At 43.9% G+C, this 17,047-nt stretch overlaps 1 protein-coding gene across 2 annotated transcripts in view; it reads left to right on the top strand.

Moving 5' to 3' along the window:
* LOC147709861 (uncharacterized) overlaps positions 1-15,555 on the top strand; it is a 59,725-nt gene extending 44,170 nt beyond the window's left edge. For both annotated transcript variants that reach the window (XM_086928315.1, XM_086928316.1), the window contains exon 2: positions 12,764-15,555. In XM_086928315.1, the coding sequence (XP_086784441.1) occupies positions 13,181-14,914 (1,734 nt within the window). In that variant the 5' untranslated portion in view covers positions 12,764-13,180 and the 3' untranslated portion in view covers positions 14,915-15,555. The remainder of the gene's footprint in view (positions 1-12,763) is intronic.
* The last annotated feature ends 1,492 nt before the right edge of the window (positions 15,556-17,047 follow it).

The following is a 17,047-nucleotide window of genomic DNA, read 5'->3' as shown; positions in this document are numbered from 1 at the left end:
TCTGCCGGCGTTCCGGAAAGCAATTAATACGCACCTATTCCCTCTTCCCTAATTCCCTCCCATCTTATCCCGCTCAGGCCAGGGTCTGTGGTTTCTCTAGCGCCGGGATGCCTCATTGCTGGGGCGATAATCAAGGAAGTGAGCAACCCGGAATACCCTTGAGGGCTTGGGTAATGAAAGTAGAAGGGTAAAATTGCCTTCAAGGGACTTATTCAGTCTATATTTGTTAGTTGAAATTATTCTAGAAAGGATCAATGGATCATCCTTGGGGTGAATTAATCAAAACTGATCAATTTATATTATCAACATATAACATATAAACAAAGACACAAGGTGTATACGAAAAGGTTTTTATCAAATAGTTCATTAAATCAACTTCATATACAGATAAATAAACAAATAAGATTTTAGGACTGTGGGTACACATATAAATAAATTGCTAAGTGACTCAACAGAACCTAAAAAACACCTATCCCAAAACACATTGAGTAAAACAAAGAGGGGGATGAGATGTATTGTCGACGTTTCGGTTTCTTAATAATGATCTGGCGAAGTGGAATCACAAACACGTCCCGGCTTCATTTCAGACGGGACGTGTTTGTGATTCCACTTCGCCAGAATCCTAGGCGCTGCAGGACAAATGACTGTTTACTGACCTGTTTAAAATTCATACTGGTCACAATTACTTCAGACTGTGTCTAAAAAGCAGATAAGACTCCGCACGAGTGACACCGGGCGATTTCTGCGTTCTATATACATGCATGGGAGTGAAGATTTGACTTCATATCCAGCCTTGATGAGTGCTTTCCACATCCACTAGATTACAATATTTCTATACAGATCAGCACTGATAATGGTCCTGAGGATGGTTTCATCAAATCATTATTAAGAAACCGAAACGTCGACAATACATCTCATCCCCCTCTTTGTTTTACTCAATGTGTTTTGGGATAGGTGTTTTTTAGGTTCTGTTGAGTCACTTAGCAATTTATTTATATGTGCACCCACAGTCCTAAAATCTTATTTGTTTATTTATCTGTATATGAAGTTGATTTAATGAACTATTTGATAAAAACCTTTTCGTATACACCTTGTGTCTTTGTTTATATGTTATATGTTAATAATATAAATTGATCAGTTTTGATTAATTCACCCCAAGGATGATCCATTGATCCTTTCTAGAATAATTTCAACTAACAAATATAGACTGAATCATTGCTGGGGCAGCTGTTTTGCGCTCTACCAAAACAATAGAATAGAATAGCAGGACAGCCTCACGGGGATCATTGTCTAGAAAGCGCTCTCTTTGTTATGGATTCGGCCAAACGCGGAAGGTTGGACAAACAAAAGAAAGGACGTGCCCAGCCCACGCGAGGAAGATGGGTACAATGAAGAGTGAATGCTGCTTTTTGCCTTTCTTATCTTTAGGGGGGGGCATCTGTTTCTATATAGCATGGTCACGCTAAGGCCATGCTAACTAGAAGCTGATGGCCCCTCACTCCCCCTAAAGATAAGAAAGTGCTTTGCGACAGCCGCAAAGCAGACACCCCAGTCCGAATCGGCCGGACGAAAAGGTGAAAGGGCGGCAACAAAAAAAACTCTTTTCCAATGGCAGGCCACCGTTTAGCATAAACAGTGACGCCAGCCAATGAAAATAAGGGGCAGGGCTTCAAGTCCCTTTCTCAAATCTACTCTCTCACTATATGTTTCACCGAGCGTGTAGCGCATGTGCTGCAACGCTAGGTGAGACCTACAAAGGGAGATTATTTCCTTGTTGGAGGAATTGCAGATGTCCTTGGTGGTACATGGGGACTTGCCAAAATGGGGGTCCTTGATACTGGCGCTTGTGTAGCGTGCCCATGTTATGTTACTGGCGCTTGTGTAGTGCGCCCTTGTTATGTTATGTCGCTTGTGTAGTGTGCCCATCTTATGTTACTGGCGCTCGTGTAGCGTGCCCATCTTATGTTACTGGCGCTTGCATAGCGTGCAATCAAAAAATAGGGGGAGATAGAGGTTAAGGTTAGGTTCACCCTCATTACTGTACGTATTCAATATCAGGTGAACACACATTAGGTGTGCACCCCATTGTTTCCTATTCACAGGATTGTTTAGGAGTGGTATGCACGGGCTGGCCCTTGTGTGGTCCTGAAGAAAAACTTTAGGGGACAGCTCGAAACATGTAAACCCAGTAATAGGGACACCATACTCATTACAAGGATAGGGGTGTTTTTTTTAGTGAAGTCAGGAAGAATGGCGCTCAGACTAATGAGCGTGGTGTCTTCTATGGATCTGAGTAGGTACGGTGCTGCCAAGTCGGGGGATTTACCCTATAAACCCCGGAGTTGTGTGAGTCGAAAGATCCACACTGGAAAATAAGCACAGTCCTGGGCACACGTGGTGAGGATATCACAATGTTAGTGCAAGTTTTTATACGTATTGAAAATGCAGCAGTTGACACCAGTGTAAGTTTGAAAAGTTTTTTTATCACAAGCAACAACTTTATTGAACCAAACAACCTGCCGACACGTGTTTCATCACTAGGAGTGGTCCTGTGAGGGATTTAGGGGACACAGAAGGCAACATAGTTGTTGTCCTATACAGGGAACAGGGGGAAAAAAGGATCACCCTTAGTGCATCTGAGGAGAATTAAAACACAAAGCGCTTGGTGAAGCGTGACTATTGTGAGTCTGTTGCTCTCATGGGTTTTATGCTGAGTAATTCACATGTCGGTACTTGGGAGGGAAATGGCATTGGGAATGCTTGCATATAAGTAGGAGGTTTAATGAGGAAACTTGTAGCTTGTCAGGAGAACATTTGAGACTCCTGCACCACAGTGTTGTGACACCGAATAGAGCACACAATTATATTTTGTGCACCAAATCGCAGATTCAATGAAACATCTTTTGGAGGTTGAAGGGTGTGGCTGCGTTTGGTGACACAACTTGTTTTTGTAGCTGCTTCTGTCTTGTCCTGACTCCTTTGTTCAGGTCTTCATATGAGAAGTGGGGTTGAAAGTAAGGTTTTGTTGGTGGACTCCTTCCTATCTTGCTGCTTTGTTGACTTTTGTTGAAGAAACATTAAAGAATAGGTGCTTCAGGGATCTCGTCTGAGGAATGGTACTTTGACCCCCTAGAAGTTTAAGTTTTACATGGGAACTTCAGATGCATTGATTAAAACAGTTAGCGGCTGATTACGATGACGGTGACCGCACTGCCGACAGCCATGATCTCCGTCTTCTATATAACAATGGCTTGCAGATGGTTGGCGGTTGGAAAGACAGACCACCACACATCTGACGGGCTCCTTGAGCATGCTGGTGTGGAGGAGGTGGTTTAAGTTTGAAGTTTGAAGTTTATTGAAGTTTATTGGTTTGTATAGCGCTGAATCACCCATGAGGGTATCTCGGCGCTTAGGACGGTGAAGAATCATCATAGACCAGGGGAAGATTTAGAAGAGGTGGGCTTTTAGCATCTTTCTGAATTGGGAAAGATTGAGTCCGGAGCGTAGATAAGATGGTAAATTGTTCCAAAATAGAGGGGCGAGATAGGAGAATGCCTTGCCATGGCTACTTGCCTTTTTGACTCTGGGGATGATGAGCAGATGCTCAGTGCTGGACCTAAGAGTTCGTGAAGGGGTGTAGGAAGAGAGCTTGTTATTGAGATACGTAGGACCCTGACCATTGCAGGCTTTATAAATAGTATAGCCTATTTTGAATTTCACCCTTTTCCTTATAGGGAGCCAGTGGAGATGGTTCAGGAGGGGTGGAGGGGTGCCGAGGGTGTTCTCGCTGGGGCGTTGCCAGTGAGTCGGGCAGCAGTATTCTGTACCACCTGAAGTTTATTAATGGCTGGCTGAGAATAGGAGGGCATTACAGTAGTCGAGTCTACTGAGTACCAAGGCCTGCATCAGCGTTTTCTTAGTGGAAGAGGGTAAAAGGGGAAAGAACCTTCGCAGGAGACCATTAATGTAGAAGCAAGAGCCTGCCGTGGCGTTGGCGTGTGTGTGATGAGTGAGTTTGTGATCAATCCTGACACCTAAGTTCTTGACCACTTTTGTAGGAGTAGGGGCAGTACCCAGCTCTTCCAGCCACCAGGTAGGTGACCAATAAGTGGCAGCTCCTCCGAACAGCATGATTTCGGATTTGCCCGCATTAAGTTGTAGATATTTGTTACGCATCCAAGCAGCGATGGATTTCATGCCTTCAGAGAACCTAAGTTCGATGTCAGGTGTATTTTGATCAAATGTAAGTAGGAGCAGAGTGTCGTCGGTGTATGAAATGGGGTTAAATCCCAAGGATCTCATGAGTCTGGCCAGAGGGGTGACATAAATGTTAAAAAGGGTTGGGCTCAGGCAGGAGCCCTGCGGGACCCCCTTGCTAACCTTGGTAGTAGTGGATTTAAAAGATCCCATGGTGACAGTCTGAGTTCTATCTGTTAAAAAGTCGGTGAGCCACTTCAGAGCCAACCCCGAATACCTATGTCATAGAATCTGTCCAGAAGAATGTGATGGGAGACAGTGTCAAACGCTGCTGACAGGTCAAGCAGCACCAATAGAGCTACCTGACCATTGTCAGCAGCCATGCGAATGTTGTCAGTGACCTCAATGAGAGCGGATTTGGTGCTATGTTTAGCCCGAAACCCAGATTGAGAGACATCCAGAAGTTGGTAGGTCTCCAGATAATCTGACAGGTGTCTATTAATGTGTTTCTCAATAAGCTTGGATTGTAGGGGTAGAAGGGATATGGGTCGGTAATTGCTGAATTCAGTGGTGGGGATCTTGGGGTCCTTGCGTATAGGTTTGATTTGGGCATCTTTCCAAGCAGGGGGCAGTTTATCCTAGCTAAGGGAGCAGTTAAGGATTGAGCAAATGGGGGGCTAGCTGTTCGGCAAATTTGGCAGCAATCCTAGCGGGAATGATATCCATAGGTGAGCCCGATTTCATGGTTGTATTCACGAAAATGGTTGCAGTGCCTGCCAGGCACAACCTCAGGGATTACAGTGTCCCTTTGCGCCCGCCTTTTCATGGCAGTTATCCCGCCATGAAAAGGGAGACCGAAAGGGACATCCGGGACCGTAGCGGGTCCCCCTCCTCCCTCCTGGCCCTCAGCTGTGGGTTTTGGGGACACAACATATCTCTGCACCATGTGGTGCCTGCCATGAAGGGCAGGGAATTGTTAAGTGTTCCCTTTTTGCACTGCGGAGTGTGCTGCAGCCAGCTGCACCCACCGCAATACCCAGAGATCAGAGGCTCTGAGCAGATCTACACAAGGAACAGGAGGTTTACAACCATAATAAACACACATTGGCAAAGTCAAGAAGTCTCAACGTTTAGATGTATAAGCTTTTCCAATGCTGCACAACATCAAGAAAAAAACAAGTATTTGAAAATCAATAGGTCTCGCATTTGTTAGAGTTAGGACTAGTGGCATTGTAAATTTACATATTTTTTACTTATGTGTTTAGTAGTAGATGGATGTGAAATAGCTACGGCCATATACGTAGCCTGAGGAAGATCTTTAAATGGATCCCACTCTCAGCACGCATGCCCCTAGTCCAAGGACTGGTTATAAACAGGATGGACTACGGGAACGCCCTGTTTTCAGCCATCAACCAGCCACTACTAAACCGACTTCAGGTTCTTCAAAATACCGCTGCGAGGCTAGTATTAGATCTACCCCCTCGCACCCCGTCAGCAGCATGTCTCAGAACATTGCACTGGCTCCCCGTTAAAAAACATCTAAAGTTCAAACTCTGCTGCCTGGTTCATAAGGCAGTAAATGGACATGGACCGGCTTACCTGGAAAGGAAACTTAAAGCTCATATCCCAATTAGGACTCTACGCTCCTCCAGTAAAGCCTTTCTCTCCATTCCCAGAGTCCGAACGGTCAAAAACGGGGACAGAGCTTTCAGTAAAACCACCCCAGAAGCATGGAATTCCCACCCCACATCTCTGAGAGAAGAGCCAGATCACGCCAGATTCCGGAAACTGCTCAAAACCTGTCTCTTTAATCCCTAGTATTCCGAACCCTTAAACCCCTTGAATCTGCTGAAATCCAAGGATCTTGTCTGCTCCCAGCGCTCTGATACCTTCGGGTGAATTATGCGCTTTACAAGTGAAATAAATGTAAATGTAATGTAAATGATGGCAATTGTACATTTTACCATTAATCTTAAAGATAGCGTATCCATTGTGTTTCTGGTGTATGGGGCTTACAGGGATACAGTTTAAAGCAATCCTGGATTTCTTTTAGCAAATGAATACTATGCATTTAGTAAGGACACAACGAGAATGCTTTATTACATCAAGGGAAATGCCTTGTATGGACATATTGAATCCAAGAGAACAGGAGTTCCCTGATTATTTTATTTGTGGGTATTTAATAATGTTATGCAGTATGATGGAGCTAATTTTACTTGGTTTTTAACACCCCGTTGGGTGATGCGATTATCCCTAGGGGCCCACAACGAGCAAAATAAAGAGAAAATTCTAAGTTGTAACTAGTGGGTTTGTGCACAGACTAATGAAACATAGTCGGAGGTTGTAATGATAGGATGAGCATGGAGACAGACTGGGGAAGCACTGGATGCATAGGCATGGGGAGCAAAGACACGATGAGCAGAGACACGATGAGCAGGGGCACGATGAGCAGGGACACGATGAGCAGGGACACGATGAGCAGGGACACGATGAGCAGGGACACGATGAGCAGGGACACGATGAGCAGGGACACGATGAGCAGAGACACGACGAACCGAGACACGACGAGCAGAGACACGACGAGCAGAGACACGACGAGCAGAGACACGACGAGCAGAGACACGACGAGCAGAGACACGACGAGCAGAGACACGACGAGCAGAGACACGACGAGCAGGGACACGACGAGCAGGGACACGACGAGCAGGGACACGACGAGCAGAGACACGACGAGCAGGGACACGACGAGCAGAGACACGACGAGCAGAGACAAGACGAGCAGGGACAAGACGAGCAGGGACACGACGAGCAGGGACACGACGAGCAGGGACACGACGAGCAGGGACACGATGAGCAGGGACAAGACGAGCAGGGACACGACGAGCAGGAACACGACGAGCAGGGACACGACGAGCAGGGACACGACGAGCAGAGACACGACGAGCAGAGACACGACGAGCAGAGACACGACGAGCTGGGACACGACGAGCTGGGACACGACTAGCAGAGACAAGACGAGCGGGGACACGATGAGCTGGGACACGATGAGCTGGGACACGATGAGCAGAGTCACAATGAGCAGAGTCACAATGAGCAGAGTCACAATGAGCAGGGACACGACGAGCAGGGACACGACGAGCAGGGACACGACGAGCAGGGACACGACAAGCAGGGACACGACGAGCAGGGACACGACGAGCAGGGCATTCTCATTGACATGGAGCCATCATGTAAACCTACCTGGTCAGTAAAGACAGGGTGGAGCCATGTTAGGTTTTCACAACATCCACCTGAATCTTTTTTACATGTTGTTAATGAAAATGGGAACCAGAATGGGTGTGTAGTCTGGCCCTCGTCAACCTGCGTTGGATGACCCTAATTTATAAACAATGTGAAAGAATTATCACTATGCCTCCACAAGAAGAACAGGCATCTTTTTGATGCTAATAATCATATCCAAAATTAAACTCACTTTTATAAAATAATAATGCTCTAGCTAGGAAGGCATGTGTTATTAATATGTATCGAATGACTAGATTGTCCTATTAAAAACACAAGCAATTTGAGAAGATAAGCTGCATGCCAAAAGTGCTGGTTATTCCTTCCTCCTCAAGTGTCATGATTGAAAAGTACCCGACTCCTGGAACTGGGAGGGATTTAAAGTATGACAACTCTAGAGAGGGTTCAATTCACAAAGGTGAGTTTTTAACAAACCAGTGAGGTTCAGAGAACAGAGCATACTGCAGAGGTCAAAAGATTTGAACACCAGTGGGGCTGAATAAGACCCTTGTTTCAAAGGCCGTGCACATTTTGTTGGGATACTACTGCATTATAAATAATGTGAAACTGCAGGGTGCAGTATTTATTGGATGTAATATTACCACACTAGAGGTATATTTGGATGTAGGAAGTGGATAACTTATAAATAGCACACCTTTACCACTATTTCGAATTCCTCAGTCTCGGAGCGCTGGCAACATGTCAATTCAAAGTCTAAAATAGGAATTCAACTGTTTGAGAATAACACTTATTTTATAAAAGATAATTACATTCTATGCACATTATACTATACAGATATGTGAGTAAAATCAGCATCTGTTTTCTTTTAGCTAACCATAGTTCACATTAGCCAAATCCACAGAAGTCCGTGCCGTAAAGTAAGGATTTCATGAGAATCTTTATGCATGTGGGATATATTTTATTTTAATCCTTAGCACCAAAACAACAAGACTTCTTGGAAAGCACTTGGGATAGTTAAATTGAATACAATTATTAAAAGGAGTATGAAAGCCCCACAATATACTAAGTTAAAGGGTGTGGGATGGAGGCAAATAGTTTGGACTGGCGGTTTAAAGGGGGAGTTTAGGTATTTGTTGAAGAGAAGCAGTTTCAGTTTCTTCTTCAAGTGAGGGAATGACTGATTGTCCCGTAAATCTTGAGGTTGTGAGTTCCAAATTCTCGGGGGTATTTCCGGAGAAACAACATGTGCAAGATTTTGCTCTCTTACATTTTGGTGGAATCAAGAGTAGACTGTTAGAGCTTCGGAGGGGTCTCTTATGGACAGCTTTTGTTAATTTATCTGTGAGGTAAATTGGGTTTTCAGTGTCTAATGCATTGTGGGTTATGCGCACAGTTTTGAATGTAGCTCTTGCTTCTGTTGGTCGCCAGTTATAATTCTTGAGAGCAGGAGTGATGTGGTTGAAGCGAATCTCCCCGGACAGAAGTCTGGCCGCTGCATGGAGTGTGTCTTTCAGGGGTCCAAGGTCTGTTTTTGGGGTGCCCATAATCATTGCTGTAGTCTAACTTTGGGAGGACTAAAGTTTGCTCCAAAGTCTTTAGAGTTTTTTTTTTCAGAACAAAAAAAGTCTTTAGAGTTTAAGAAGGGATGAAGGGTTTGACTTTTTATGGGTATCTTAACATCCAAGACACACTTTTTGGCCGAGGTGTTCATATGCTCTGTCTTCCTCTGATTTTATTGTATTGTATTTGCATTTATATAGCGCTTACTTCTCCCGACAAGGTGTTGCCGCGCTTTTCGGTGAGTATTGCGCTACTCCGAAACCCAAAAAGGACTAGTGGTAGATTAGTATAGTGAAATTTGAGTTCATTTGACTGGTAGACATGTGACTGTTGGATTGAAAGGGATAATGGGGGATAGAAGGGGAAAGAGACTAGAACATTTATTGGTAGACCATAACAGTAAGAGAAGCTTTGCGATGAGTATAAGTGAGCTAAAGAATGATGATGAATTCAGCCCAGATCTGTGACTGGGGGTGAGTATTAGAAAAGTTTCAGCACTCCGTCCATCATCTCCTTGTGTTTGCTTTGTTTGCCCTAAGTTGGCAGGGTATACCCAGACTTGGGTCCCTTGCTCACTTTGCCAATGGATTCCAGCTAGCCTTGCTGATGAAGGGTATTACCCAGAAACCGGTCCCAGGATGCTTATTTCCGGTCCAGGAAAGACCTGGCTTGGCAGTTTGGTCTGGACTGCTCCCTTGAGGCACAGGGTCAAGACCTACTAGCATATAGCTGGGTCTGAACTGAGGTGGCAAAGTGAGCTAAGTAATCATGATGGATTCAACTGAGATCTGTGACTGGGTGGCAAGTGTCTGAAAAGTTTCACCGCTCTCTCCATCATCTACTTGTGTTTGAGGTCATTAGTTTGGCAACAGTGGTAGTGTTCAACAGGGGTAGTGTTCAACAGTGGTAGTGGTATGGGCTCGCTCTATAGCAATTACAAACATTTTAAAAACAATTGCAGCAACCCCCCTCCAAAAAAACTAAACAAAATAGATTACCTTCTTTATAAAATCTATGTATCCATTAAGAATTGAACGTTTGGGGAGTATTTTTCAGATGTAAATCAGTTCCTCGTGCATTACAATGCAAAACTTCAGAGGAAACCAAGGAATATTCCTGGGTGAAGCCAAAATGCTTTAAACATTTAAAGAAGCATCAACTGTCATACAAACAGCTGCCTTGTTTCACGCTCAATGCCTTGTTCAAACTAAGGGGCTGATTAGGATGCCAGTCCGACTTTCATCCGACCGCCACCCTTTGGTAAATGGGACCGCCCAACAGGGTGTCGGTGGTCCCGTCAGAGGCATTAGGATGTGGCCGCCATGTGGCATATGTGGAAGATGCTCAGATTACCTGTCCAGGTCCTATCCCAGGCTCCCTGATAGTATAAAGTACTCCCTTGCGGCAGGTGCTTATGTTTCCCGCTGTTATTGTGATGCTCTGTGTTGCGTGGTCCATTCACTGGAAAAGGCTCTGTTAGGTCTTTCCCCAACTTTTTACCTGCCTCCCTCCATTTTCTGTGCTCATTGTTGCTGGCTTTAGGACTCTGCATACGTAACCACTGCTAATCAGTGCTAAAGTGTTTGTGCTGTCTCCCCTACACATGATAACATGGGCTCGTACTCACTTGGCATATTTAATTTGCTTATAAGTCCCTAGTAAAGTGCACTACATGTGCCCAGGGTCTGATAATTATTTGCTACTAGTGGTCAGCAGCACTGATTGTGCTACCCACATATGCAGCCTGAAACCATGTCTCAGTCCTGCTACTGTAGTGCCTGTGTGTGTGCAGTTTACTGCCACATCAACTTTATATTTAATACTACTTGCCAAGCCTTCAAATCTCCTTTCTTTACATATAAACTGCCCCTAAAGATGGCCCTTGGTAAACCAAAGGGAGAGTGCTATGTAAGTAAAAGTTGGAACATATACTCTATGTTTTACATGTCCTGGTAGTGACAAAGAGCTAAATTCATTTTTCACTGTTGTCAGGCCGACTTTTATTGGCTAGAACTGTTTCATGTTTCATATTTAATATCTTTGGAATAGTAATGATAAATCCTATTTACGGGTAAAGTCTGATTTAACATTCCTATTTTAAAAATGCTGCTGTTAGAAAGTGGACTTTTATATGCTTGTACTGCTCTTTGTGCCTTTTACCCTGTCTCTAATACACGTCTGGGCTAGGTGACCAACCCCTTTGTCCATTCCGTCTAGACAGCCACAGGCAGTGCAGAGGTTGGGTGTGATTTAGCACCCATCTGCATCCATCTGTATTCTGATGGGTTTTCCTGGGCAGATGGGAGGAAGGGGCCCACCCTTACACATCACAGGGTAGTGGACTGACCCATACAAATTACTGATAACTCCCTTTGGTAGTCTGGAGTGAGTGCTGGGATTGAAAGAGATACTGGTGCACTTCAAAACCACTCTTTGGAGTTTCCCTCATATCAAGGGCATATTTGGAAGTAAGTGCTAAGTCTTTGGCCCTGTCAAATCTGACAGATCTGGATCTACACAGAACCGCTGTCAGAAGAACTGTGGTGCTGCAGAAAAGACTCAAGTGGATTGTTTTTGTGGAAGAACTGCTTTTCTGTGTGTTTCCCTGTGGAGTGCAGCTCTATGACTGCTGGAAGGATAGCTAGACTCTGCCTTCACTCCAAAGTGTGCTCCAAGGGCTTGTTAGCTTGCCTCCTGTTTCTGAAGTGTCAGAGACACAAACGACTTCCTGCCGTTCTGCTGATGCTGCTGGACTCTCCCTTCTGTAAGTCCTACCCTTGTCTGAGGTGCCCTCTCCAAATTCCGGTCCTCAGAAGTGGTTTCTGCAGCTGAGTCTCTGCCAAATCTGATGTGACGCAGCGTGCAGCCCAGCAAAGTCTCTTCCGCTAGATGGCACGTGGCCTCCCCGCGCACACTGCACCCCAAGCTCCAAGGTACTGTATTCAGTGTGCCCAAATGGGTCCCTGTAGTCTTTCTGCGCTACATTGTAGTCAGCCTGCACTTTCAATTTGTACCGGTCCCTCTTGATCAACCTGAAGTATCCTTTTTTAGTGTTAACTGCTTTTAATCATTTTATTAGCTTTTATTTCTTCAAAATTCAATATCTTAGCTTCTACTTGATTGATTTTGATGATCGTTTTGGACTTGTTCTACTCAGATAAATGTTCTCTACATTTCTAAACTGAGTCTTTTTGTGATGTATTCACTGTGTTGTTGCATGAGTTATTGCACAAACCCTTTAAACATTGCCTTTTAAGCATGCCTGCTCTGTGCCCAGCTACCAGGGGGTGAGCACAGAATAATTTGGAATTGTGTTGTGACTTACCCTGACCAGGATTGCTGGCCCTACTTGGACATGGTGCATACCTCTGCCAACTAGAGGCCTGGATTCTAACAGGTTTAATCTTGCATTATTTGTTAGGCCTTGTGATAATAGGAACCGTTTCTTGGATAAGAAGGGAGGCATCTAGTTGCTATGAATTAAACATTGTCGTGGGAGAAGATCTCACTCACTGAACACTGAATAATCAACAGCCTCTGGTCTCTTGGTTACTCCTTGAGTCCACACTCCTCAATAGAAGGAGATCACAGAAAGATCGTATGCCCTTACTCTGCCTATTGCATCTTTACATTGAGAGTGTAATCTAGAATTTCTTCAGCACACTTGTCTATATGGACACTTGAATGTATCATTAAATGCCAATAGGTTTTTCTGATGGGCTTTGCATTTAAGCTTATTCATTGTTTCTTTTTCTTAATCTAACAGGTGAAATAAATGCAGTAATGAATGACAAAAGTAAAGCTATTAAACATCACTGGTGTGGGGAGTGATGTAAAAACAGTATGCCTCAAAAACTCTTCCCTTGAAGGCTAATGCCTCGCCGAAGTCTTTTTCTACAGCAGAAAACCCAAACTGCCCAATGAGGTCTGTACTTGGCTCTTAGATATCAGCTGATAGACATTGGAGACACAACACACTGGCATACTGAAGCAAGTCTAAGGTGCTCATTACGAATGAAGAGATAACCTGGTATCAGAAAGAACACAAAGGAGAAAAACCATATGAATTTCTAGAATGTGACAAAACATTTATTAGGCAAAAAAAGAGCAAGTGTAACATTAGAAAATTCATACTGGAGAAATACCAGATCGATGGACTGACTGTGGAAACGTGTTCTTTGCAATGAAAGACCTAATGCAGCATCATAGTGTCCACGTCGAGAAGAAACCATATAAATGTACAGAATGTAATAAATTGTTCAGATGGAAGGAGAGTCTAAAGCGGCATCAAATGATCCACACTGGGGAGAAACCGTATGAATGTACAGAATGTGACAAAGCATTTATAACAAATGAAAAGCTAACACAACATCAGAAAATCCACACTGGGGAGAAACCGTACCAATGTACAGAATGTGACGTGGCATTCATTAGAAAGTCACATCTAATGAAACATCATAAAACCCACACTGGGGAGAAACTATATCAATGTACAGAATGTGACAAAGCATTTATAACAAATGGACAGTTAACACAACATCAGAAAACCCACACTGGGGAGAAACTGTATGCATGTACAGAATGTGACAAGGCATTTATAACAAATGGAGAGCTAAAACGACATCAGAAAATCCACACTGGGGAGAAACCATATAAATGCACAGAATGTGACATGGCATTTATTTTTAGTGGAGACCTTAAAAACCATCAGAAAACCCACACTGGAGAGAGATCATATCAATGTACAGAATGTGACAAAGCATTTATAAGAAATGGAGAGCTAAAGCTGCACCAGAAGACCCACACTGGAGAGAGATCATATCAATGTACAGAATGTGACAAATCATTTATAAGAAATAGAGAGTTAAAGCAACATCAGAAAATCCACACTGGGGAGAAACCGTACCAATGTTCAGAATGTGACATGGCATATATTAGAAAGTCACATCTAATGAAACATCAGAGAGTCCACACTGGGGAGAAACCATATCAATGTACAGAATGTGACAAAGCATTTATAACAAATGGTGAGCTAACACATCATCAAAAAATCCACACTGGGGAGAAACTGTATGCATGTACAGAATGTGACAAGGCATTTATAACAAATGGAGGGCTAAAGCAACACCAGAAAATCCACACTGGGGAGAAACCATATAAATGTACAGAATGTGACATGGCATTTATTTTTAGTGGAGACCTAAAAAACCATCTGAAAACCCACACTGGAGAGAGATCATATCAATGTACCGAATGTGACAAATCATTTATCAGAAATAGTAGGCTAAAGCAACATCAGAAAATCCACACTGGGGAGAAACCATACCAATGTACAGAATGTGACATGGCATTCATTAGAAAGTCAAAACTAATGGAACATCAGAGAGTCCACACTGGGGAGAAATCACATCAATGTACAGAATGTGACAAAAAATTCAGAACATATGTACAGCTGAAGCAACATCAAAAAGTCCACACTGGAGAGAGACCATATCAATGTACAGAATGTGACAAAGCTTTTATATCCAATCGAGATCTGAAGCGACATCAAAAAGTCTACACTGGAGAGAGACCATATCAATGTACAGAATGTGACAAAGCATTTATAACAAATGGAGAGCTGAAGCGACATCAAAAAGTCCACACTGGAGAGAGACCATATCAATGTACCGAATGTGAAAAAGCATTTATAGCAAATGGAGAGCTGAAGCGACATGAAAAAGTCCACACTGGAGAGAGACCGTATCAATGTACAGAATGTGACAAAGCGTTTATAACAAATGGAGAGCTGAAGCGACATCAAAATATCCACACTGGGGAGAAACCGTATGAACGTACAGAATGTGGCAAGGCATTTATAAAATATAGTCAACTAAAGCAACATCAAAAGGTCCCCACTGGCGGGGAATCCGTATGAATGCACTGAATGTGACAAAGCATTTATAACAAATGTAGACCTGAAGTGACATTAGAAAATCCACATTGGGGAGAAACCATTCAACTGCACTGAATGTGAGAAGGTGGTTATTATAATGTCATGTTTTATGCATCACCAGATAGTGCACACAAGGGAGAAACCCTATGAATGTACATAATAGTGCATCCGGAATTCCACACTGGTTAGAAACGATAGAGCTGTACTGAACGCGACTTAGTAGTTTACAGAATGTGACAAGGCATTCATCAGAAATCAAAATTTAATACAAAATCAGAAAGTTCACACAGGAGAGAAGATGTATGTATTGAATACCTCAAAGCATTCATAATAAATGGACAACTGAAGCGATGTCTGAAAATCTACATGGCAAAAAATCCTATGTATTTACAGAGTGTAATAAACTCTTCCAAGGAAGAATAAGCTAATGCAGCAACAACAAATCCATACTAGGGAGAAACCCTATTAATAAATAGAATGTGGCAAGAGATCGATTACAAAACAAAATGTAATATATCAGAATGTTCACACAGGAGAGACACTTTATAAATGTATTGAATGTGACCATTAATTCATAAATGGAAAGCTAACGCAGCAATAAAAAGTCCACCCTGAAGACTGCACTGTTGTAGCAAGGCATTTGTTAGCAAGGGAGAGTTAAACAACATCCAAGTCCCCACTGGGAAAAATCTATATGAATGTACCGACTCGAATCAATCAATGGGTATTTATTAAGCGCAGCAAATCATCCGTGAGATTCTCAAGCCGCTGGGGGAGGAGTTGCTGTCTGGAGGGGCTCATCAGTTGAACAGCCAGATCTTGAGTTCTTTCCAGATTCACTGATGAGTCAGATCTCCGGGGCAGGGGAAGTTCATTCCAGGTCTTAACAGCCAGGTGGGAGAAAGAGCAGCCTCCGTGCCTGGTTTGACACTGGGAGTGTGAGCGAGCAAGAGGGAGGCGGAATGCAGGTGTCTGGCGGGCTGGTTAAAGAATAAACTTTGGCTGATGTAGGACGATCCTTCGTTGTGGAGTGCCTTATAAGCATGGGTCGGTATCTTGCGTCTTTTCTGGACTGGGAGCCAGTAGAGTTTACTGAGGTGGGGAGGGATGTGGGTCTGCTTCACAAGGTTGAGGATTAGCATTGCTGCTGAGTTCTGTATTGTCTGCAGTTGTCTCTGGTGGTTAGTGTTGATTCCTACATACAGAGTTTAGGTAGCCAAGCCAGTTGGTCATCAGGGCTTGGGTGATCATTTGTCTGGTGCTGATGGAGAGCTGCAAGATCTAAAGATCTTACAGTGCTATGTGCATTGTGAGTCATGGGCATTGTCTGTGAGGGAGGGGAAGAAACCAGGTTCTGCTGACCACCATGCTTCGCTCCAAGGAGATGCATGGTTACTGAAGATGAGGACTTCCGTCTTGTCTGTGTTCAGTTGTAGGCAGTTGTGCTTCATCCAGTCGGTGATGTTGGCCGGGCACCTATGTAAGTTCTCTCTGGAGTTGGTGAGGTGGGTGTAGAAGATGAGTTTCAGCCTGTGCATACTAATAATGTTGGCTAAGGGTATCATGTAAGTGTAGAAGAAGGTGGGGATGACGGAGGATCCTTGTGGGGCACCACAGATGATGTCCTTGGGCTCATTAGTAGAGTTTTTCTGGTGAGGTAGGAGGTGATCCATTTGAGGGCATTTCCTTGGATTCCGATGTGGTGGAGCATGTTGATCAGGATCTGGTGAGAGATCATGTCGAAGGCAGCCGAGAGGTCAAGGAGGATGGGGGCTGTATTCTGACTGAGGTCCAGGAGGGCTCTGATATCATCTGTGGCTGCTATCAGGGCAGTCTCTGTGCTTTGATTGGCATGGAAGCCTGACTGGGAGGAGTCCAGGAGGTTGTTGTGTTCCAGGTGTCTGTTGAGCTTGCTGTTGATTGTCCTCTCGAAGACTATGTCCAGGAACGAAAGCATGGGTATCAGTCGGGAGTTCTTCAGCTGCTCTAGGTCTGCTGAATGTTTTTTTCAGAGGGGTTTCACTTCTACATGTTACCACTCTTCTGCGAAGGAGGCCAAGGTGATCGATCTGTTATGTGGGTTTGTGAGCTCTAAGCTGATCACCTTGCTCCTGA

This window comes from Lissotriton vulgaris, chromosome 6, assembly GCF_964263255.1.
Source record: "Lissotriton vulgaris chromosome 6, aLisVul1.2, whole genome shotgun sequence".
Lineage (NCBI taxonomy): Eukaryota > Metazoa > Chordata > Amphibia > Caudata > Salamandridae > Lissotriton > Lissotriton vulgaris.
The sequence above is the reverse complement of the archived record's forward strand: the minus strand, read 5'-3'. Positions and strand labels throughout refer to the sequence as shown.